At 45.3% G+C, this 23,361-nt stretch overlaps 1 protein-coding gene across 1 annotated transcript in view; it reads left to right on the forward strand.

Annotated features, from left to right (window-relative positions):
* The window catches only part of LOC140406643 (low-density lipoprotein receptor-related protein 1B-like), a 1,956,985-nt gene that overhangs the window by 1,387,108 nt on the left and 546,516 nt on the right, over nucleotides 1–23,361 (forward strand). Inside the window, exon 10 of the mRNA XM_072494650.1 lies at nucleotides 11,105–11,248. Coding sequence (XP_072350751.1) covers nucleotides 11,105–11,248 — 144 coding nt within the window. The remainder of the gene's footprint in view (nucleotides 1–11,104; nucleotides 11,249–23,361) is intronic.

Here is a 23,361-nt window from a genome sequence, read left to right on the forward strand (position 1 = left end):
CGGTCCTAGATCTGGCCCTATGTAATGAGACAGGATTGATTCAGGATCTCATAGTTAGGGATCCTCTCGGAAGGAGCGATCATAATATGGTGGAATTTAAAATACAGATGGAGGGTGAGAAGGTAAAATCAAGCACTAGTGTTTTGTGCTTAAACAAAGGAGATTACAATGGGATGAGAGAAGAACTAGCTAAGGTAGACTGGGAGCAAAGACTTTATGGTGAAACAGTTGAGGAACAGTGGAGAACCTTCCAAGCGATTTTTCACAGTGCTCAGCAAAGGAAGGACAGTAGAAAGAGGGAAAATCGACCGTGGCTATCTAAGGAAATAAGGGAGAGTATCAAATTGAAGGAAAAGACATTCAAAGTAGCAAAGATTAGTGGGAGACTAGAGGACTTGTAAATCTTAGGGGGCAACAGAAAGCTACTAAAAAAGCTATAAAGAAGAGTAAGATAGATTATGAGAGTAAACTTGCCCAGAATATAAAAACAGATGATAAACGTTTCTACAAATATATAAAACAAAAAAGAGTGGCTGAGGTAAATATTGGTCCTTTAGAGGATGAGAAGGGAGTTATAATAATGGGAGATGCGGAAATGGCTGAGGAACTGAACAGGTTTTTTGGGTCGGTCTTCACAGTGGAAGACACAAATAACATGCCAATGATTGATGGAAATTAGGCTATGACAGGTGAGGACCTTGAGAGGATTGTTATCACCAAGGAGGTAGTGATGGGCAAGCTAATGGGGCTAAAGGTAGACAAGTCTCCTGGCCCTGATGGAATGCATCCCAGAGTGCTAAAAGAGATGGCTAGGGAAATTGCAAATGTACTAGTGATAATTTACCAAAATTCACTCGACTCTGGGGTGGTCCCGGCAGATTGGAAATTAGCAAACGTGCCATCACTGTTTTAAAAAGGAGGTAGGCAGAAAACGGGTAATTATAGGCCAGTGAGCTTAACTTCAGTGGTCGGGAAGATGCTGGAATATATCATCAAGGAAGAGGTAGCGAGGCATCTGGATGGAAAGTGTCCCATTGGACGGATGCGGCATGGGTTCATAAAGGGCAGGTCGTGTCTAACTAATTCAGTGGAATTTTTTGAGGACATTACCAGTGTGGTCGACAACGGGGAGCCAATGGATGTGGTATATCTAGATTTCCAGAAAGCCTTTGACAAGGTGCCACACAAAAGGTTGCTGCATAAGATAAAGATGCATGGCATTAAGGGGAAAGTAGTAGCATGGATAGAGGATTGGTTCATGAATAGAAAGCAAAGAGTGGGGATTAATGGGTGTTTCTCTGGTTGGCAATCAGTAGCTATTGGTGTCCCTCAGGGATCAGTGTTGGGTCCACAACTGTTCACAATTTACATAGATGATTTGGAGTTGGGGACCTAGGGCAATGTGTCCAAGTTTGCAGACGACACAAAGATAAGTGGTAAAGCAAAAAGTGCAGAGGATACTGGAAGTCTGCAGAGGGATTTGGATAGGCTAAGTGAATGGGCTGGCAGATGGAATACAATGTTGACAAATGTGAGGTTATCCATTTTGGTAGGAATAACAGCAAAAGGGATTATTATGCAAATGATAAAATATTAAAACATGCTGCTGTGCAGAGAGAAGTGGGTGTACTAGTGCATGAGTCGCAAAAAGTTGGTTTACAGGTGCAACAGGTGATTAAGAAGGCAAATGGAATTTTGACCTTCATTGCTAGAGGGATGGAGTTTAAGACTAGGGAGGTTATGCTGCAATTGTATGGTGTTAGTGAGGCCACACCTGGAGTATTGTGTTCAGTTTTGGTCTCCTTACTTGAGAAAGGACGTACTGGTACTGGAGGGTGTGCAGAGGAGATTCACTAGGATAATCCCAGAGCTGAAGGGGTTGGATTACGAGGAGAGGTTGAGTAGACTGGGACTGTACTCGTTGGAATTTAGAAGGATGAGGGGGGATCTTATAGAAACATATAAAATTATGAAGGGAATAGATAGGACAGGTGTGGGCAGGTTGTTTCCACTGGCGGGTGGAAGCAGAACTAGGGGGCATAGCCTCAAAATAAGGGGAAGTAGATTTAGGACTGAGTTTAGGAGGAACTTCTTCACCCAAAGGGTTGTGAATCTATGGAATTCCTTGCCCAGTGAAGCAGTAGAGGCTCCTTCATTAAATGTTTTAAGTTCAAGATAGATAGTTTTTTGAAGAATAAAGGGATTAAGGGTTATGGTGTTCGGGCCGGAAAGTGGAGCTGAGTCCGCAAAAGATCAGCCATGATCTCATTGAATGGTGGAGCAGGCTCGAGGGGCCAGATGGCCTGCTCCTGCTTCTAGTTCTTATGTTCTTGAGGGAACCTTAAAAGGTGCTCTGGTGCCAACGATTAATATTTTTTAACATACAAAGTTTGACTGCACTGGGAAAGGAAGAAACTGTTTGGTTTTGCTGATGGTGTATTGCTTACCAGCACAGATTTACAGGTGTTTTTTGTGATTTAAAAAAATTAATTCACGGGATATTGCCTTCTCTGGTTAAGCAAGCATTTATTGCCCATCGATGTGTAGCTGGGATATAGTATCACAGAGTTGCCATATCTTTACAGTGCAGAAGGAGACCATTCGACCCATCAAGTCTGCACTTGTTCTCTGAAAGAGCATTCTATCTCACCCCACTCCCCTGCCTTATCCCTCTGACCTTGCACAATCTTTCTTTTCAGATAGCAATACCCTTTTGGACACCTCGATCAAACCTGCCTCTACCAGCTTCTCAGGAAGTTTATTCTAGACTCCAACCACCCTTTGGTTGAATTTTTCTTTTCCACACATCATTTTTACTCCTTTTGCCAATTATTTGGAATCTGTGTCATCTAGTTCTTGATGCTCTCTTGAGTGGAAATAGTTTCTCACTATTTACCCTATCCAAAGCTCTCAGGATCTTGAATATCTCTATTAAGTCTCCTCTCAGCCATTTTTTCTCCTAGAAAAACAGTCCCAGCCCCTCCAATCTATCCACAGTTCTTTATCCCTGGAATCACTCTTGTGAATCTTCTCTGTACTCTGTCCAATGCCTTCACACCCTTCCTCAAGTATGGTACCCAGAACTGGATGCAGCAATCCATGTGTGGCCTAGCTAGTGCCTTATGCAAGTTCAGCATGATCTCCTTATTATTGTATTCAATACCCCATTAATAAAGTCTGAGGTACTGTATGCTTTACTAATGTCGTTTTACCATGGTCAGCTATCTTCAATGATTAAGTACATATACACCAAGTTCACTCTTTTAGAGTTTCTCCGTTTATTTTCTACTGTCTCTCTATATTTTTCCTGCCAGAATGAATCACCTCACATTTCTCTGCATTGAACTTCATCTGCCACTTCTCTGCCCAATCCACCAGCATGCCTGTGTTCTTTTGAAGTTCCAGACTATCCTCAACATAGTTGGTGACATTTCCAGTCTTCTTATCATCTGCAAATGTTGAAATCATGCCGTGAATACCACAGTCTAGTTATTAATATGCATCTGAAAGAGCAAGGGTCCCATGGATTCTCAAAATGTACCATATATTTGGACAAGATGATTGAAATATATCATCATTGACATTGTACCATCATTATGCATTGAATAACATGCAAATAAAATCTATTGAGGAGATTCATATGAGACAATTTTTAAGTGTATTTAAAATGTTACTGCACATGTTGTACAAAAATATGTTTCGACTTTAGAACATCCGGAAAACTTTTCTTGCGACACTCTAAAATTGGACTTTGGTTCCAAAATATTTGTGGTTTGTTTTTCCCAATTTTCTGCTCAAAGTCCCATTCTGACATATTTCACCTGATTGGAGGAGAGGAAGCAAGTATGTTTTCTTTGCAACATTTGTTTGATTTATTCCCTCAAGGAATTTACAGTAAAATGAATATAAGAGGGCTGGATTCAGAGATAATAATGTCTGTGCCAAGTTCTTAAACAAAAACAGCATTAACATTAATCACAGGATCATGATGATCCTACTTTGTGGGTCGAAATTTCTGTTTTTTCCTCTAAAGTGTTGGCTCAGGCGAGAAAAGGAGTGTGCAGCATGCCAGCAGCCCAGCTGGCATTTCTCACCATGTTATCCAGCACTAAGATGAAAATAAATCCTTGCGGCATGGCCCAAGGCATCACAGTGGCAGGGCAAGGCCTGAAAGAGCCGACAACGTCGACTTTCCAGGATTTGGGGCACCCATTTCTGGTTAAAATTAAACAAAGAATCTCCCGTCAGATACGGAAATCCACACCCCCCCTACCCACAGCATACCTGCGGGATGCTAGCCCACCCCCATGCACACATAAATCCCCCATGGAGCTCCCCAGAGGTACCTCCATAGCACTACCTCCTGGTACTGCTCCCTGGTAGTTCCTCTGAGGAGCTCCGAGGGAGGTAATGATCCCCATGTCATGGGGAGGAAGGGGTTCCCATGTCAATGGGGATGGGTTCCATGTGTGTTTGGGGGGTTCCCCATGTGTGTGATGGGAGGGGGGGTCTCCATGTGGGGGAGGAAGTCCCTGTGTACATTGTGTGGGGGGGTGGGAGACATTGTCTATGTGGGGGTGGTTACTTTGTTTTGTTTTTACAAGAGATTGGGGTGCCCTTGATAAACGGTGTGCCATATCCGGAAAGTTGATGTTGCCAACTCTTCCAGACCCTGCCGCATCAGTGTGGGACATGCCTCCAGGTGTTAGTTCTTCTAAATTCTAGACAATATAGCGACAAAAGCCGGCTGTCTACTTTTCTTGCCTGGCCCAGCACTGAGAAGAAAACCCGGAAAATTCCACCCCATATGTATAAATTATATGATTATGCTGTACATACTTAAACATTTACTCTTGTACTGCAATATCTTGAACATGTTGGTAATGTCGAGATAAAGAAACCTCATTGTGTTAACAGAATCAATTTTGCAAAGTACTGAATCATGAAAATTCAGTGGTCAAACATTCTACCCATCTAAAACTTTCAGGGAAGGGGAAACATGTAATCGAAATAGTTCACTTGATAAGCTTGTCAAAAGGATCTTTTCTTTGGTTTAGCACCAGTCTGATTTCACATACTATAATAGTTTAATAGTTATGTTTAAATGGGGCAGGTTAAGCTCAGTTGGCTGGATGGCTGGTTCATGGTATAGAGCAAGGTCAACAGCGCAGGTTAAATTCCTGTACTGGCGGAGGTTATTCATGAAGAACCATAGAAATGTTACAGCGCACAAGGAGGCCATTTGGCTCATCTTGTCCTTTCCAGCCTGAGGCCATCCACATGCCCTTGCTAATGCCACCTTCCTGCACCTGATTCATAACCCTGTAGCTAACAGAATTTAAGGTGCAGATCCAGGTACCTTTTAAAAGAGTTCAGGATCTCTCCCTCCACCACCAACTCAGGCAGCGAATTCCAGACTCCCATTACCCTCTGCATAAAAAGGTTCTTCCTCATGTCCCCATTTCACATTCTGCCACTTATCTTGAATCTATGTCCCCTGGTTCTAGAATTTTACACCAAGGGAAACAATTTTATCCTGTCCACTCTATCACTTCCCCTCATAATTTTGTACACCTCAGCCTTCTTTGATCCAAGGAAAATAACCCCAACTCAGCCAATCTGTCCTCTTAGCTACACTTTTCTAGCCCTGGCAACATTCTTGTAAACCTCTTCTGCACTCTCTCCAGAGTAATCACGTCCTTCAGGTAACGTGGTAACCAGAACTGCACACAACACTCCAGTTGTGGCTTCACCACTGTTTTATACAATTCCAACATTATATCCTTACTTTTATATTCTATACCTCTGCAAATGAAGGAGAGCATTCCATATGCTTTCTTTCCAACCGTGTCTACTTGATCTGCAGCCTTTAGGGACCTGAGTACTTGTACCCCAAGATCACTCACTTCACTTACCCCTCTAAGTATATTCCCATTTATTGTGTACTTCCTACAACTGTTTGACCTCCCTAAATGAAAGACCTCACACTTCTGTGTTAAATTCCATCTGACACTTTATCGCCCAATCTACCAACATATCTGTATAATTTTGGAGAGTAAAGCTATCCTCTGCACTGTCACCACTCAGTCAATCTTTGTTTTGTCTACAAATTTTCCAATCAGGTTCCCCAATCTCACGTTCAAGTCGTTAATATATAGCACAAACAGTCAAGGTCCCAACACTGAGCCCTGTGGAACACCATTTCAAACAACTTTCTATTTGCAAGGCAGCCATCAATCATTTGTTTCCTGTTACTAAGCCAACTTTTGATCCAGTTTTCACATTGCCCTGCATTCCATGGGCTTTTACATTTTTGATCAATGTGCCATGTGGGACCTTGTCAAACACCTTGCTAAAACCTTTACATAACATCCACTGCACTACCTTCATCAACCCTTCCTGTCACGTCCTCAAACAATTCAACAAAATTTCTGAGGTAAGATCTTCCTTTAACAAATGCATGCTGACTATCCCTGACTCGTCCATGCCTTTCTATGTGACAGTTAATCCATATCTCAGGATTGCTTCTACTAATTTGTCCACCATCAATGTAAGAATAACTGGCCTATAATTGTTTGATATTTCCTTAGATTCCCTTTTAAACAATGGAACCACATTTGTATTTCTCCAGTCCTTCGGTACCTCCCTTTATCCAGTGAGGATTGGAAAATAATCCTCAGAGCATCTGCTATCTCCTCCCTGACCTCCTTCAGTCACCTCGGAAACAATCCATCTGGCCATGGCGACTTACCAACTTTCAAGGATTCCAACCCTTCGGCTACTTCACATCAAATATCTCAGTGAACCTCCTGGACTACTATATCAGGATCATCCATTTCCTTTGTAAACACGGAGACAGAACATTAATTTAAAACCTTTCCCACAGCCTCTGCATCTACACATAAGTTCCCTTCTTCATTTCTGATAGGTCTCATTTTTTCCTTAACTAACCTTTTAGCATTGATATATTGGTAAAACGTCTTTGGGTTTTCTTTAACTTTACTTGCTAATCTTTTCCCATGCCCTTTTGTCTCCTTATTTCCTTTCTTATTTTGTCCCTGCACTTCCTATACTCGTGGAGGCTATCTGTGATGCTTAGTTCTTTGTGCTGAACATACGTTTCCTTTTTCTGTTTGATTTTTCCTGTATTGCTCACGACAACCACGGGGGTCTAGATTTGGCAGTACCACTCTTATTCTTGGAGGGGACATGTCTACATTGTACATTTAGGATCTCGCTGTTTAGTGCTTCTCACTGGTTTTTCACTGATTTATCTTCTAGTAGTGCTGGCCATTCCACCTCAGCAAAGTCGCTTCTCATTTCTGCAAGATTTTCCTTCCCCCAGCCTAAACATTTTACTCCTGCTTTACCTCTGTCCTTTTCCATGGAAATACTGAATCTAATTGAATTGTGATCACTATCCCCGATATGGTCGCCAACTGTCACTTCACCCATTTGCCCTTATTCATTCCCCAAGACTAGATCTAAAATTGCATCTCCTCTTGTTGGGTTTGTCAGTAATTGGTTGAATAAAGTTTCCTGGACACACTGGATAAATTTTTCTCCCTCAGTTCCCCTTATATTATTTAAATCCCAGTGGAAATTGTGATTGTTAAAGTCTCCTACTATTCTGCTCCCTTGTTCTTACAGGCAGAAATGTGCCTACATATTTGATCTTCTATCTCCCTTTCATTATTTGGATGTCTGTAATATATTTCCAGTCATATGAAAAAACCCTTTTTTAATTTCTAAGCTCATAAAGCCTCATTTGTTGACCTGTTTAGTTTATCACCCCTTCTCACAACTGGAATTTATTCTTTAACCATTAGTGCTACTCCCCATCCTTTATCACCTCCCACTCTATCGTCTCTGAAGACGCTGTAACCAGGGATATTGAGCTGCCAATTTTGCCCATTCCTTAACTAGGTTTCCGTTATAGTAATGACACCCTGCTGCCATGTATCTACAGTAAGAAGTATTACAACACCAGGTTAAAGTCCAACAGGCTTGTTTCAAATCACTAGCTTTCGGAGCACTGCTCCTTCCTCAGGTGAATTGACATCATCCGGCATCTCCACATCATGGCCACGTATCTACCTGTGCCCTTAACTCATCTATCTTGGTTGTCATACTCCTTTTGTTGAAGCATAAACAGTTTAACCCCATCATTTTTCCTTGCTGGACACTTTTTAAACTTTGCTTCTCCCATACCTCCAAGTCTATCACTACTTCTCCTACATCACTAGCAAATGTTCTACCTGCATTTTCCTGATCTGAATTTGACCTATCTGATCATACTCCTGGGATCCCATCCCCCTGCCATACTAGTTTAAACAGAAATAGTGAAATCCCCGCAAGGACATTGGTCCCAGATCTGCTGCGTGCAACCCGTCCGCTCGGTCCCAGTGCATCAAGATCTGAATCCCTCCCGGCTGCACCATCTCTCCAGCCACGCATTCATCTGATCTAAATTCCTATTCCTGCACTCTCGAGCACATGGAACTGGGAATAATCCTGAGTTTACAACATTTGAAAGCCTACCAACATTGCCCATCACCTGAGGTGTGTTGATTCCCAGGTTAAATCACCACCAGTGATTGGGCAGCATGGTAGCACAGTGGGTAGCACAGTTGCTTCACAGCTCCAGGGTCCCAGGTTTGATTCCCGGCTTGGGTCACTGTGCGGAGGCTGCACGTTCTCCCTGTGTCTGCGTGGGTTTCCTCCGGGTGCTCCAGTTTCCTCCCACAGTCCAAAGTTAGGTGGATTGGCCATGCTAAATTACCCTTAGTGTCCAAGAAGGTTAAGTGGGGTTACTGGGTTACGGAGATAGTGGATGCGTGGACTTGAGTGGGGTTCTCTTTCCAAGGGCCGGGTGCAGACCCGATGGGCCGATTGGCCTCCTTCAGCACTGTAAATTCAATGATTCAGTAAGCTCTCCAACCTCAAGAGGAAATAAATCTATGGTCATCTGGGACTATGGCGACTTTACATTATTTTACTCATGTTCAAATATAAACAGCTTTTGTGCCTGATCAGGTGACTTATCAAATGAGCATGTTTATTTCAATTATTGATGGCAGAGTATATTGTTGACTAAAATAATAATAATCTTTATCATTGTCACAAGTAGGCTTATATTAACACTGCAGTGAAGTTACAGTGAATAGCCCCTAATCGCCCCATTCCAGCACCTGTTCAGGGTACACAGAGGGAGAATTTAGAATATCCAATTCACCTAACAAGCACGTCTTTCGCGACATGTGGGAGGAAACGGAGCACCCGGAGGAAACCCACGCAGACACGGGGAGAATGTGCAGACTCCGCACAGACAGCGACCCAAGCGGGAATCAAACCTGGGACCCTGGCGTTGTGAAGCAAACTGTGCTAGCCACTGTGATACTGTGCTGCCCGATCTTTAATTAGAGCATGCATACAATAAAAATGAACAACAAAATACATTCACAGTGATCTGCTTTCCTCCACCTCCAGCTCAGAGTGAATGCTGAATAATTCATTCGAATCCCAGTCCTTTCAAAGTAGCCAATTATGATTGTTTTCATTTGCTAAATTACAGGATTACTGCATTTCAGGGATAAATATTTCTCGATTTCTTCAAGCCTGGTTTATATTTTCCTTGTTCTGTGCTCATTTTTTGTGCTGTAATGTTGTTTTGGGGGATTTAATTTGCTTGCTTGCTTGCTTCCATCTTGCACCTCTCAATTTATTTTTTGGTGGCATCTAACCAATAATGCAAATTATTCAAAAACAGGCCAACCATATAATTTATCTCCAATTTGAGTGTGCACTGCATTCCAGTCAGTCTGCAGGGAGAGATCTGCAGGTGAATGACAGTCGGGATCATGCGTCAGTGCAAAGTGAAACACAATACAAATCAATTTTGTGGCAAAAATATATATAATTCTTCCAGATTAAGTTCAACGGGTATTAATTGGATGCGCATAGAATTTTTCTGCTGCAGATTGTTTCTAAAGACTTAACCAAGTCGATGATAGTGGAATCTAGATGCAGATTGGAGCCTCTGAAATGCCTTCAGCTTGATTGACCGCATTAAAGGCACGTTGGACAGACAAATTGTTGCTGTTTTTGCTTTACGTGTTTTAACATAGAACAAACATAGAACACACAGTGCAGAAAGAGGCCATTCGGCCCATCGAGTCTGCACCGACCCACTTTTTAAAAAAAATTTAGAGTACCCCATTTATTTTTTCCAATTGAGGGGCAATTTAGCATGGCTAATCCACATAGCCAGCACATCTTTGGGTTGTGGGGGCGAAACCCACACAAACACGGGGAGAATGTGCAAACTCCACACAGACAGTGACCCAGAGCCGGGATCGAACCTGGGACCTCGGTGCCGTGAGGCAACAGGGCTAACCCACTGCACCACCGTGCTGCCTCCACCGACCCACTTAAGCCCTCATTTCCACCCTATCCCCATAACCCAATAACCCCTCCTAACCTTTTTGGCCACTAAGGGCAATTTATCATGGCCAATCCGCCTAACCTGCACATCTTTGGACCGTAGGAGGAAACCGGAGCACCCAGAGGAAACCCATGCAGACATGGGGAGAACGTGCAGACTCCACACAGACAGTGACCCAGCGGGGAATCAAACCTGGGACCCTGGCACTGTGAAGCCACAGTGCTAGCCACTAGTAGCTACTGTGCTGCCCACGATTTATCAGCAACATAACACACAGAAAAAGGTGCACAGGTGGGCGCACATATACTCAATGATATCATCATCATTGGATGTCCCTCAATTCAGCAGGGTGTCCCACAAGGCAGTGCAAGATAGGCTTCCTCTTGTTTCATTCTCTGCCTCATCATTAAGATGTTGTGACCAAAGCACGATGGACAATTGCCGCCATTCTAATCTTGGGATTTGTACAACAGGTTTCAGGGTTTAGTGTCCAATTTATCTAAATTCACTTTCTCCATTAATACAGTAATTTATGAGGGAAAAATTTGTTTTGGTTTGTATTTGTTTGTCTCGGGTGGAGGATTATCATCTTTGCATCTCTGATAATATTAACGTTTCCAGTTACCTATCTAAAAATAATTCTCTCATTGCTTTTCTCAGTTCGAAGTCATGCTTGTGAGCTGGATCTGTATGATAACCCTGGAGGGTGCACTCACATCTGCCTACTCAGCAGCAGCCACAAGGCAAGGACCTGTCGTTGCAGGACTGGCTACACCTTAGGGAATGATGGGAAGTCTTGCAAAAGTAAGTCAACACCCCATGTTTCAATACAAATCCGTTACATTCTGTCTTTTTGCTGAATCATATAATTCAATAAAGCAATACACTTGCATTGTACCACATAACAATTTTTGGGTTCAAAATAAATGCATTAACAATTAACAATTCGCCAGATTAAAAATGCATCTGCTCTTGGGTCTTTTTGTAGCATTTTACAGGTTAACCTTTACAATTGTTCTCGGGGTGGACGGGCACGGAATAACATTGCCACGGCCTGCAAAGCAGCCATGCAGCTGCGCATACTACTGACTGCCCACTGTGAACTTAGTACCACAGGTCATGTGGGTGTCCCCCCAGGCTATCCCCTTGGTGACCTCTGGCCACAGATGACACACCAGTGGACTGGGCACATTCCACCGCAATCAGTGCCATGTTTTTTTGTTGGGATGAGTGTGTGTGGTGAGTGAAGCGTGTATATGTGGCTGCAGCTTGTCAGTCTCCTGAGTGTCAGTCACGGACCCGGCGAATCCGGCACCGTTTCTCATTGGAATTGATTGTGTTCCATGTGGCGCCAGTGCTAGCCCCTCAACAGTCGCTGAATCGATCCAGGTGCAGCACCAGTTTTGTTGTTGTGGCAGTTCAGAAATCTTGCCCCGGCATCAACACTTAGTCTCAGGAACGGAGAATTCCACCACACATGTTTTATCTGTATTGTAAACCCCATAAAATGAAGTAAACTGTTGGCATATTTCACTATACACAGACAGAATGTATTGACGAGCAATCAAGAAAAAATAGCTTAATTAACATCCCACTTGCTTTCCTAAGAACTTGCTGTACCTGCAATGCAAACCTTTTGTTATTCATGTATGAGGATACCCAGATCCCGTTGTACTGTGGTCTCTCTCCATTTAAATAATATTCTGGTTTTCTAATCTTTTTGCCAAAGTCCGCAGCCTCACATTTTCCCTCATTGTACGACACCTGCCATCTCACTTGACATATTACTTTTCAGTCTCTTGTATCCTCCACACAACCTGCTTTCCTACCCATCAGCAGCAAATCTGGCAGCCATACAGGTGGTCCCTTAGTTTTCTTTCAATTCATTCAAGTGGTGTGGGTTACCTGGCTGGGTCAGAATTTACTGTCCATCCCTAATTGACCTTGTGAAGGTGGTGGTGAGCTGCCTTCTTGAATCTCTGCAGTCCATCTGCTGTAGGTGACCCCACAGTGCTGTTTGGGAGGGCATCCAGGAATTTGACCCCGCAAAAGTGAAGGAACGGTGATGCATTTTCAGGTCAGGAATGAGATTGGCTTAGATGGGAACTTGCAGGTAGTGGTGTTCTCATGTGCCATCTGCCCTTGTCCTTTGAGATGGGAGTAGCCATGGGTTTGGAAGATGCTGTCAAAGGAGACTTTGTGAGTTCCTGCAGTACATCACATAGATGTACTGCTGCAACTGTGTTTTGGTGGTGGAGGGAGTGAATGTTTGTTGATGGGGTGCCAATCAAGTGATCTACTTTGGCCTAGACGCTGTCAAGCTTCTTGAATATTGTTGGAGCTACATTCATTCTGGAAAGAGAGGAGTAATATATCACATTCCAGACTTGTGCCTTGCAGATTCTGGACAAGACTTTGGGGATCAGGAGATGATTACTCACCACAGGATTTCTAGCCTCCGACCTGCTCTTACAGCCATAGTATTTATATGGCTAGTCCAGTCAGTTTCTGGTCAATGGTAATCCCCAGGATGTTGACAGTAGAGGATTTAGCAGAGTAATGCCATTGAATGTCAAGGGGCGATAGTTAGATTCTCTGTTGTTGGTGATTATTATTGCTTGACACGTGTGTGGCGTGAGTATTTCTTGCCACTTGTCCAGGTCTTGCTCCATTTGGATATGGACTTCTGTAGTGTCTGAGGAATTGAAAAAGGCACTGAACACTGTGCAATCACCAGCAACATCCCCACTTATGACCTTATGATAGAAGGAAGGTCATTGATGAAGCAGCTGAAGATGGTTGGGTCTCAGACACTACCCTGATGAGGAACTCTTTCAGTAACAATAATAATTGCTTAATGTCACAAGTAGGCTTCAATGAAGTTACTGTGAAAAGCCCCTAGTCGCCACATTCCGGCGCCTGCTTGGGGAGGCCGGTACGGGAATTGAACCCACGCTGCTGGTCTTGTTCTGCATTACAAGCCAGCTGTTTATCCCACTGTGCTAAACCAGCCCCAGTAGTGTCGTGGAGTTGAAATGATTGACCTCCCACAACCACATCCATCTTTCTTTGTGCTAGGTATGACTCCAACCAGCAGAGAGGTTTCCCCCTGATTTCCATTGATTCCTGTTTTGCTTGGGCATCCTGATGTCACACATGGTCAAATGCCACATTTATGTCACTTTCACCTGACTTCTGGCATTCAGCTCTTTTGTCCCTGTTTAAATGTGATGAGGTCAGGATCTGAGTGACCCTGGCAGAACCCAAACTGACCGTCATCGAGTAGATTATTGTTGAGCAAGTGCTACATGATGCCACTGTTTGTGACCCCTTTCATCACTTTACTGATGATTTTGAGTAGAATGATGGGTAGTAGTTGACTGGGTTGGATTCGTCCTGCTTTCTGTTTATAGGACATAGCTGGAAAACCTTCCACATTCCTTATTAGATGCTAATGTTGTAGCTATTTTGGAAAAACTTGACCAGTGGGATGGCAAATTCCAGAGTACAAGTCTTCAGTACTATTGCCAGAATATTGTCAGGGCCCATAGAATTTGCAGTCACCTGTGCCCTCAGATATTTCTTGATATCGTATAGAGTGAATCAAATTGACTGAAGACTGGCATCTGCGATGTTCGGGACCCTCGGAAGAGGCCAAAATGAGTCATCCACTCAGCTGAAGATTGTAGCAAATGCTTAAGCCTTTTCTTTTGCACGGATGTGCTGGGTTCCCCAATCATTGAGCATGGGAATATTTGTAGAGCCTCCTCCTCCAGTGAGTCAGGCGGGTGTCCACTACCACCCATGGCTGGATGTGGCAGGACTGCAGAGCAGCTTAGATCAGATCCGTTGTTTGTGGAAACACTTAGCTCTGTCTATCACTTGTCATTTTTGCACTTTGGCACACATGTAGCCAGGCATTTTATTGTTTTCCATGATTAAAGTGTGAGGTTAATGTATTTTCTTACACTCAGATTGGTTTGTGCAATTTAAATATTCCAATAACAAGCTTTTGTGAATTTAAATGTAAAGAAGGTTATTTATTTTCACACATTTGCCATAGAAGTTTAAGCATGACATTTCACACACAACCACAGACACACAAAGATTAAATATAGATGAAAGAAAATAAATGGAATGGTGACAATTTTGAATTATTTCAGACTCTGTCCCAGCGGGCCTGTAGTTTCTTAGATGAATTGATTCTATAACTGGAGTGCAGGTCTTGTATAAGCTGGGGATTCTCAACTGCAAATATTCTTGTAGTTAAATTGCCAGGAGGTCAGCTTTCAGCTGAGCTTGAAGTTGGAACAGATTGGGGGAGATTCGTTCAGCCACTTTCATGGTGTAGCTGTGTATTACCTTGGCTGCACAATTGTCATGCAGCTGTTGTGATGGCTTAGATTGTATTTCTGATGGGGTCTGTTTCACAACAGCTTCTTATGTTATATTTTAAAAGCAGGTCAGAAACATGGCTGCCTTACCCATGTGACTGTCCAAAGTCTTATTCCCAATAAGGTGGTGTGCTAGACAGCTAACTATCACTTGCTGTGGCTTTTCACACTCTGAGAGTTTGAGACAACCAAAGTCTTTATGTGCAGGAAGAAAAGGCATCAAAATACAATGAAAGGTGGTGGGAGAGGTTCATTTCATATTTTTCTAGCACCCATTGAGTACTGATGTCTCTCTTGTCCATGGTCCTTTACATTCACGGTGCATCCTGAACAAAGGGGTCTGTGAATTTCACTAATAGCTTTGATTGTCCACGTTTTAGTTAGATATTTGCTTGAGTTTCAGGACTCTCTGGAATGAACACTGCTAAGTCGCATGATATGCGATAGCCAGCTTACACAGATTTTGATGTCTACTTTTTAAAATATAGCTTGAAGGTTTATAATATCTTCATGCCTGTACTGCACATGACACAAGCCGGAGAATAGCGGGTGGAGCGGAGAATCGCCTTTTTGGGTGTCCCGGGCGATTCTCCGGCGTGCGCCGCGCAGAACTCGATAGGGCCGTTCCCGCCGCTTGGGTGCATCGCGGGAGGGCGTTGGACTGGCGTCGCGGGGAAAAATGGCGCACCAGACGATTCTCCAAACCGGCGCGGGAGCGGAGAATCGCGCCCCATAACTAGTTAAGACCCTAACGCTGATCCCTGTGACAGTCCTTGAGTTGCAGTTTGGCAAGTTGAAAATTACCCTTTTACCCTGACTCGCAGTTTCCTGTTAGTTAGCCAATCTTCTTTTCATGTACATCTATCACCCCTAACACCATGAGCCTCTATCGTGTGCAGTTACCTTTTATATGGCACCGTATTGAATGACTTTTTGAAATTCAAATGCAATACACCTACTCGTTCCCCTTGATCCAAGCTACTTGTTATATCCTCAAAGAATTCAGATTAAATTTATAGGGATGAAAGTTGGGGGCTTCAAATGCATCTACCGAACTGACCTGATGTCCTAGCAAATGGAGGAGTGGTTCTTTTAATCCTCCCTGCCTCAGCGTCCACCTATCTCCAAGGTGAAAATAAGGCCCAAGAAATTAAATATTTCATTTACAGCATATAGTTTTAATCAGGGAAGGAGACTGGTTTTGTATCGAGGTTGGACGTGGACTCCAAGTTCACACTACAGCTTTAGCTTTGATGCAAAGCATAAAGGCTTCATATTACCACTTCTAGCAACTGAATTCTCCTCTGATGTTACCATTAATAATCATGCATTATGGATAGATGGCAGTAACATTGTTCATTTAACATTATTCCATTTATCATTCGATCAGGTTAAGCAATATCATAAATATTGAATAGTTAGTGTATAAAAGTTGAGAAATAATTCAATTAATGTTTTACAACAAGGTGAGTGTGATCAATACAAAACTGTTCATTTTCTACTGTAACATATTTACGAAATCGAATAAGGCATAGTCAATATTATTGGCAATTAGCTAAACACAAATGAAGGGCAAGCTTCAGGTATCTAACACGTGACAAAACCATGTGTCACTTATCAAGGTGGACATTTTATTTACTTGACTACATTCATGCTTTATCCACTATGAACAAAACCACCAGAAATCAGACCCAAAAAGAAATAAAATAAACCTTTTGATACTGCAAAGTAGCTCATCAGCAGGATAGAAACAGACCACATGGGATCAGATGCAACAAAAAACTAGATAAACAATGAGTAACTGGCAATGAATGGATTATGCACACAGATCTGTCTTGGAAACCAGGGAATTGCTTTGCTTTCTAGCTGAACAAAGCTGTGAATTTCAAGGCTACTTGGTGCCTGTTGTTTTCCAGTGCTGGTCGCAGAAATCTTTTCAATTTTGAAATAACTTCTTTGCATTGTCACTATAGAAACATTTATCACCTGCATCGTTCTCCAGACTTTCCAACTTATCCACTCTTCCCTGTCCATCCTTTCCAACACAAGTAACTTGATTAAGTTAAGTTCCAGGTTGCAAGAATAAACTATTAATTGCTTGCTTTGTTTTTTATTTGAGTTTAATGTATGAATAAAGGTCAGGGATGTGAAGCAGTTTTTACACTTTTGGGATGAAAAAAGAGCCAAGATTCCATTCCTTTAATCTGTCTTCTATCAACGACATTTGGAATCTGTGTGTGCACTGCATTTTCCAGTATTGTTGGTGATGGCTGTAACACTAGACAAGTCAGGGACAAGGCAAGGGGTGGCACTGTGGCACAGTGGTTAGCACTGCTGCCTCACAGTGCCAGGGACCCAGATTCAATTCCAACCTCGGGTGATTGTCTGTGTGGAGTTTGCACATTCTTCCTGTGTCTGCATGGATTTCCTCCGGTTTCCTCCCACTTCCCAAAGATGTGCAGGTTAGGTGGATTGGCTATGCTAAATTGTTCCTAGGTGGGGTTATGGGGATAGGGAGGGGGATTGGGCTCAGGTAGGGTGCCCTTTTGGAGGATCAGTGCAGACTTGATGGGCTGAATGGCCGTCTTCTGCATTGTAGGGATTCTATTCTATGTTCTAAGTCAAGATCTTTTGCCACTCTATGCTGCTATCACACCATGACATCTATGGACGTTCCCTTCTCTGCCCAATGTCTTTATGTATAGGTTCTCCATCTCTTCCATGAACTGCAAAGTGGGAACAGGAGATCTTTGTCGTCAACTCCATACTGGATATAATTCTTGAAAAATGTGATCAGTGGAGCTGAAGGTGTTAGGGGAACTGAGCGTGAGCAGAGGGCCAAGAATGCTAGTTGGGGAAGGAGGATGGGGAGGGGGCAGAGACAGGGTCATTTGAAGTGGGTGTGGGGGTGGTGGAATTGGAAGCAGGAAGCCAGGTGAGTGGGGGTGCCCAGGCAGTGGAGCAAAATTAAAAGTGCATTGAAGAAAACTTGCAAAATGATTAAAGGTATTTTCAACAAATTAAAAACACTTGCCTATCAATGAGTTGAAGGTTGACGTCAAGGAGCAGATCTTCAACTCTGAACATCATTGGTGGAGTAAGCTCCCACTGCAACAATGGGAAAGGTCACAAGGTTGTTTTAAACATCATCTCTGGTGTACACCCCTACTTTATTGCTGATTACAAGATCAAGGCCACTGCGTTCAATTCTGGGCCTCTTGTGTTTGGAAATATGTGAACGTTTTGGGGAGAGTACTGAAGACGTTCACACATATCAATAATCCACCATTGTGTCTGTGCAATGCTGTTGCCCTTGTATTTGTATTTGTGCTATGCTGTTGGCCTTGTGGGCTCCACCTATGGGTCTTTGTATGGCATTATCCATAAGGGAACATGTTGGGGCATGTATGGGCTCCGCCCATGGCACCTCCCCTTGAAGGGAGGTATAAAGAGCAGTCGATCTGTAGGCGGTTCTCAGTGTTAGATCAGTCACAGGCAGGCACTGTTCTAGTTGATTAAAGCCACAGTTTATTTCTACTCATGTCACGAGTGAATTGATGGTCGCATCAACTAGAATGATTCCAGCATTGAAGTATTAGAGTTCTGTACATTGGCTGAAAGAGCTAGAGCTTAACAACAACTTACATCATGAGCGTGTTTTCTGCAGGCCTATGACTCAATCGGGAAAGGTTCACTTGTGCTTTTGAGGGAGTGATAGAACGTAGGGCATGCAGAGACTGTGGACTGTCCTGACACCGGCTGAGGTGGGGTGGCACGGCCAGGGATGAGGGGGTGACAGGTGGACGGTCCGTGGGGCTGGGGTGACCCCTCGTGGGACTGGGGCGGTGTCCAGGCATGGGCCGGCATTGCCGCGGCCTACGAGGAAGCCATCTTGCTGCGGACCCCACTTACCCACCCCTGGTTCTGCAGAGTGCCACTGGTCATATGGGTGCCGCCACCACCCCAGCCCCCACCTTCCACCCGACCAACCCCTCACCTCAGCGCCAACCCTCGCACCCTACCCTCCCCCCCCCAACAACTGGCCGCCACCCGTCGGCAGGGCATCACGCGGCCCGCCCAAGGACAATGTCCACAGTAGCCCCTACAGGATGGCACTGGATGGGGACCACTGAGAATACCACCGGGAAGGGCAGCACCAGCCAACAGTATCCCTGGCAGCAGGGACGGGTGCCGTGCTGGGAATCAACGGGACCAGGGGTGCGGGGCTGGGGTGTGGGAGGGACATGCAGGGTAGGGTCCACAGTGTCAACTGCGGCCACCGTGTAGCCAGTTGGACCTGGTCGGGCTAGGGGGTGTGCACCTTTCTAACATGTCAGCCTTTCACCCCCGACAGACAATGTACATTGGAATACAACCAGCGATGGCAGCCTTCCTCCTAGTCACCGCAGTTCTGGAGGATGCACTGCGGCTGTAAGCTGGAGCTGCTTGAGGGGGAGGATGCTGCAGCAGGGGAGGCAGCCCCAGAGGAGCAGGAGGCAGCCGGTGATGATGGAGAGCCGACCGTTCAACAGACCGAGGATGAGGTGCAAAGGAGGCGCCGCATGAGGTCTTGTGTGCACTGGCACCGCCTGTCATATGAGGACCTGCCGGACCGGGCATGCCATTGAAGAGTCCGTCTGAGTAGGGGGACAGTTCGACATACCTGCCAGATAATGGCGCATCTGACAATGCGGGGGAATGGGAGAAGACACCCACTCCCGGTGGACATCAAAGTGACGGTCGCTCTGCGATGAGAGCTGGTGCTCCACATCATTTGAAAATGTCTGACTCTTGCCCACCACTCACCTGGGTGATCCATGCGTGCGAGCTGGCCTTGCCATCAAACGACCCCACCGAGTCCCTGGGCTGGTGGAAGTGGTAACGGTGGGGGACCGGGGGGGGGGGGGGTGAGGTGGTGGTGGGACTCCAGAGCAGTGAGCGCTGTCTGAACTGCGGTCCCTGGGCCAAACCCACCAACCACCGCCCATTCCTCCCCCTCTACAGCAAGCCCAGACCAGCCTACCCCTCACACCCTTCAGACAGAACACCGAGGCAGGTTGCAACATTGTGGACAGGTGTTTAATTTGAAAACATAAGCACAGATTTGTGCCCTGGTCCCTAACGATAAACTGGGTCCTGCACCCGTGCCAACTTAACAGGTGTCTACTTTTCTGGCCTTACGGGCCCTAACATTACGCCTAGGTGGATCCCCAGATGGTACATCAGGAGTGGAAGAGGCCTGTTGTGATTCCTGCCCGGCGACCTGGGTACCCTGTGGCAGCCATCTCCTGGGGCAACCGGGCCTTGATGAGTTTGGCTGCTGCTTGGGTGTCCCAGGTGGCATGGTGCCACCCTGTTCTGTGCTATGGACTATTCCATAGGATGGGTGTGCAAGCAGAGTAAACCCTGGAGGCTTTCCCACTGCCAGTCCTGGAGCCCGCTGACGTCTTGATCAGTGCTGCATGCTCACGGCCATGGAGCACAACCAATCGACCCTCTCTGTCTGGGACTGTGCCACATCACACTGCGATTGTGTTACCAGCTTCTGGGTGCATGCCACATCAGCCAGTGACTGCATCATATCCCTCTAGGACTGGACCATCTCCCTCGGGTCTGTGCTACGTTGGCTAGCGCCTAGACAAATAAGCGACAAGAGGGGGAATTGAATGCAACCTTGGTGGTGAGCTTGGAGTCCTGGGGCATTGAATCAGCTGGTAGGCTGTGGGGTGGGAACTCTGCTGTCTTCCAGCACTACCTGATTAAATTCAGGGCATGAAGGCTTGTTATAATCCTCGCAGAGTTTGACGATTTTTTTAAAAAGACGTTCAAATTTCCAGTGACAGACTGGAAGGATCACATGATAAGATTTAGTTTTTTAAGACTTTTAATGTAACAAACAAGCTAAAAGCAACCATAACTACACACTCTTTCAGTAGGCATCTTAAACTGAACCATGTCCACTTGTATCCAGGAAGAAATATTTAATATTTTTAATTCATGGTATGTGGGCATCCCGAATTGCCCTTGAACGGAATGGCTTGCTAAGCCATTTCAGAGGGTTGCTGGTGATCTGGATTGACATGTAGGTCAGGTCAGGTCAGGTAAGGATACCCTAAACCAGATGAGTTTTTTAAAAACAACCAACAATGGTTTTATGGTCACCATTCGACTTTTAATTCCAGATGTTCATTGATTTCAAATTTCAACATCTGCCGTTGTGGGATTTGAACCCAGGTCCCAGACAATTATCCTGGATCTTTGGGTGGCTAGCTCAGTGAAATAACTCACTATGCCATTGCCTGCTCAATGTTAATCAGCTGTCCTTTATACCCCAAATTTCATTCTAACTTTAAATTAATGAAACAGTTTAACATATAACCATTCATAAAACCTAATGTTCATAACAGCTCCATGTGGGACGTGGAGATTAACAGTCTATCGACCATCCCTCCCCCTTTATCCTTTCACAACTAAGCCATACAGGTCTGTTGTCAAGTAGAATTCAGAACAGGCTTCCTTTTTACATTTTACCCCAAGTTAAAGAAGCATGCCCAAAAAATTACAATCTTACAAACGTCATATTTGTAATAGGCTCATGAATGGAGTTTGCACCCAAGACCTAATTGAGGCTGTTAAGTAGAGAATTATTGTCCACTTCAGGGTTTCATCTCACATGGCTGGTTAGGTTTGCTTGTGGGCTTCCAACGTGGGTACCTCATTCAAAGGCACTCTGTCTGATCAAGGTACCCCGAATTTGAAAGGGGTGGCCCACTGAGAACCAAACTCCTGCCCTTTCTTCTGAATCCATCTCGCCAGCGGCCCTTCGCTGCAATGCCTACATGCCCTCACTGACCAAGGCCTGTTGATAATCCAAGACCTTGGTGGGTGCATTACCGGCAGCAGCCACCACTCTCGGTAGTGTTAATGGGCAGTGGAGAGCTTCCAGTCTCTGACTGGCCAGCAGCTCTTGAGGAGATGGAATTTCTACCCCCATGGTCCTTAATCCCAGGAAAGGGCCTGTGCTGGATGGTTTAATGCCTGCTGGGCATCTGATACCAGTGGGCCTCCCCTATTAGAAGTGACATTGGTGACTTCCGGTTGCGGCGATGCTCAGCTAAGCCGCACGTTTCGGCGGCTCCAGCTCAGACGGACTTTCGGGCTCTTTTTGTGAGCCCCAACGGGAATTCTTTTTTGACAAAACCTGGTGTGGGGTGAAGAAATAAGGAGTCCCCCCCCCCCAGTGTGCAGGAAAAAGATCGGTGGCGGTGGCCAAATCACGAAGGATCCTCGAGGGCAGCGGCAGAGAAAAGAAGGAAGCAAGATGGCGTCGGAGGGAGGCCAGGCAACATGGGGACCGGATCAGGATGAATTCCTCAGAAGGTGTGTGGAGGAGTTAAAAAAGGAGGTGCTGGCCCCGATGTTGCTGGCAATCGATGGGCTCAAAGAAACACAAAAGGCCCAGGCGATAGAGCTCCGTGTGGTGAAGGAGAAGGTAACTGAAAACGAGGATGAGATCCTGGGCCTAGCAGTCAAAATGGAGACGCATGAGGCGCTACATAAGAAGTGCATCGAAAGAATTGAAGTCCTGGAAAATAGATCGAAGAGAAAGAACCTCCGGATCCTGGGTCTCCCCGAGGGAGTAGAGGGAGCTGAAGGCGGGGCTTATGTGAGTACGATGCTACATTCGCTAATGGGAGCTGAGGCCCCCTCGGGCCCCTTGGAGGTGGAAGGGGCTCACCGGGTCCCTGCGAGGAGACCAAAGGATGGAGAACCCCCAAGGGCGATGGTCGTGGGATTTCACCGCTTCAATGACAGAGAGGTTGTTTTGAGCTGGGCCAAGAAGGTACGGAGTAGCAGATGGGAGAATGTGGTGATACGAGTGTATCAGGACTGGAGCGCGGAGGTGGCGAGAAGGAGAGTGAGTTTCAATCGAGCCAAGGAGGTGCTGCATAAGAAGAAAGTAAAGTTCGGGATGCTGCAGCCGGCGCGATTATGGGTCACTTACCACGATAGACACTATTATTTTGAAACGTCGGAAGAAGCATGGACCTTCATCCAAAAAGAAAAACTGGACCAGAACTGAAGGACTGATGTTGGGGGGGGGAAACGACAATGTTGATGGATAGAAATGTAAATTGGGGAAAGGGAGGTTCACTGTATCAGGACGGTCTTTGACGGGGGATACACTGAGAAATGTGGGCGCCGGTGGGGTAAAAGGGACATAGGTGGGGGATGGGGAATGGGAACGGGGCTGTAGGGGGAGCTGCGCCATCGGGGGTGGGACGGTTCTAGGAAAGCGCGGGTCTTTTCCCACGCTAGAGAGATGATGGCGGGAAGGCAGGTGCAAGGAGGATGGGAGTTCCACACACGGGGGGGGGGTCAAGGAGAGAGCGGGAGATGCCGGGCTCAGTTGAAGTCAGCTGACTTTCGGAAGCAATATGAGGGGTGGCTATATTGGTGGGGAAACGGGTGTCGTTCGAGGCTAGGAATATAATGGTGGACAACGGTGGCAGATATGTGATG

Source organism: Scyliorhinus torazame, chromosome 2 (assembly GCF_047496885.1).
Source record: "Scyliorhinus torazame isolate Kashiwa2021f chromosome 2, sScyTor2.1, whole genome shotgun sequence".
Lineage (NCBI taxonomy): Eukaryota > Metazoa > Chordata > Chondrichthyes > Carcharhiniformes > Scyliorhinidae > Scyliorhinus > Scyliorhinus torazame.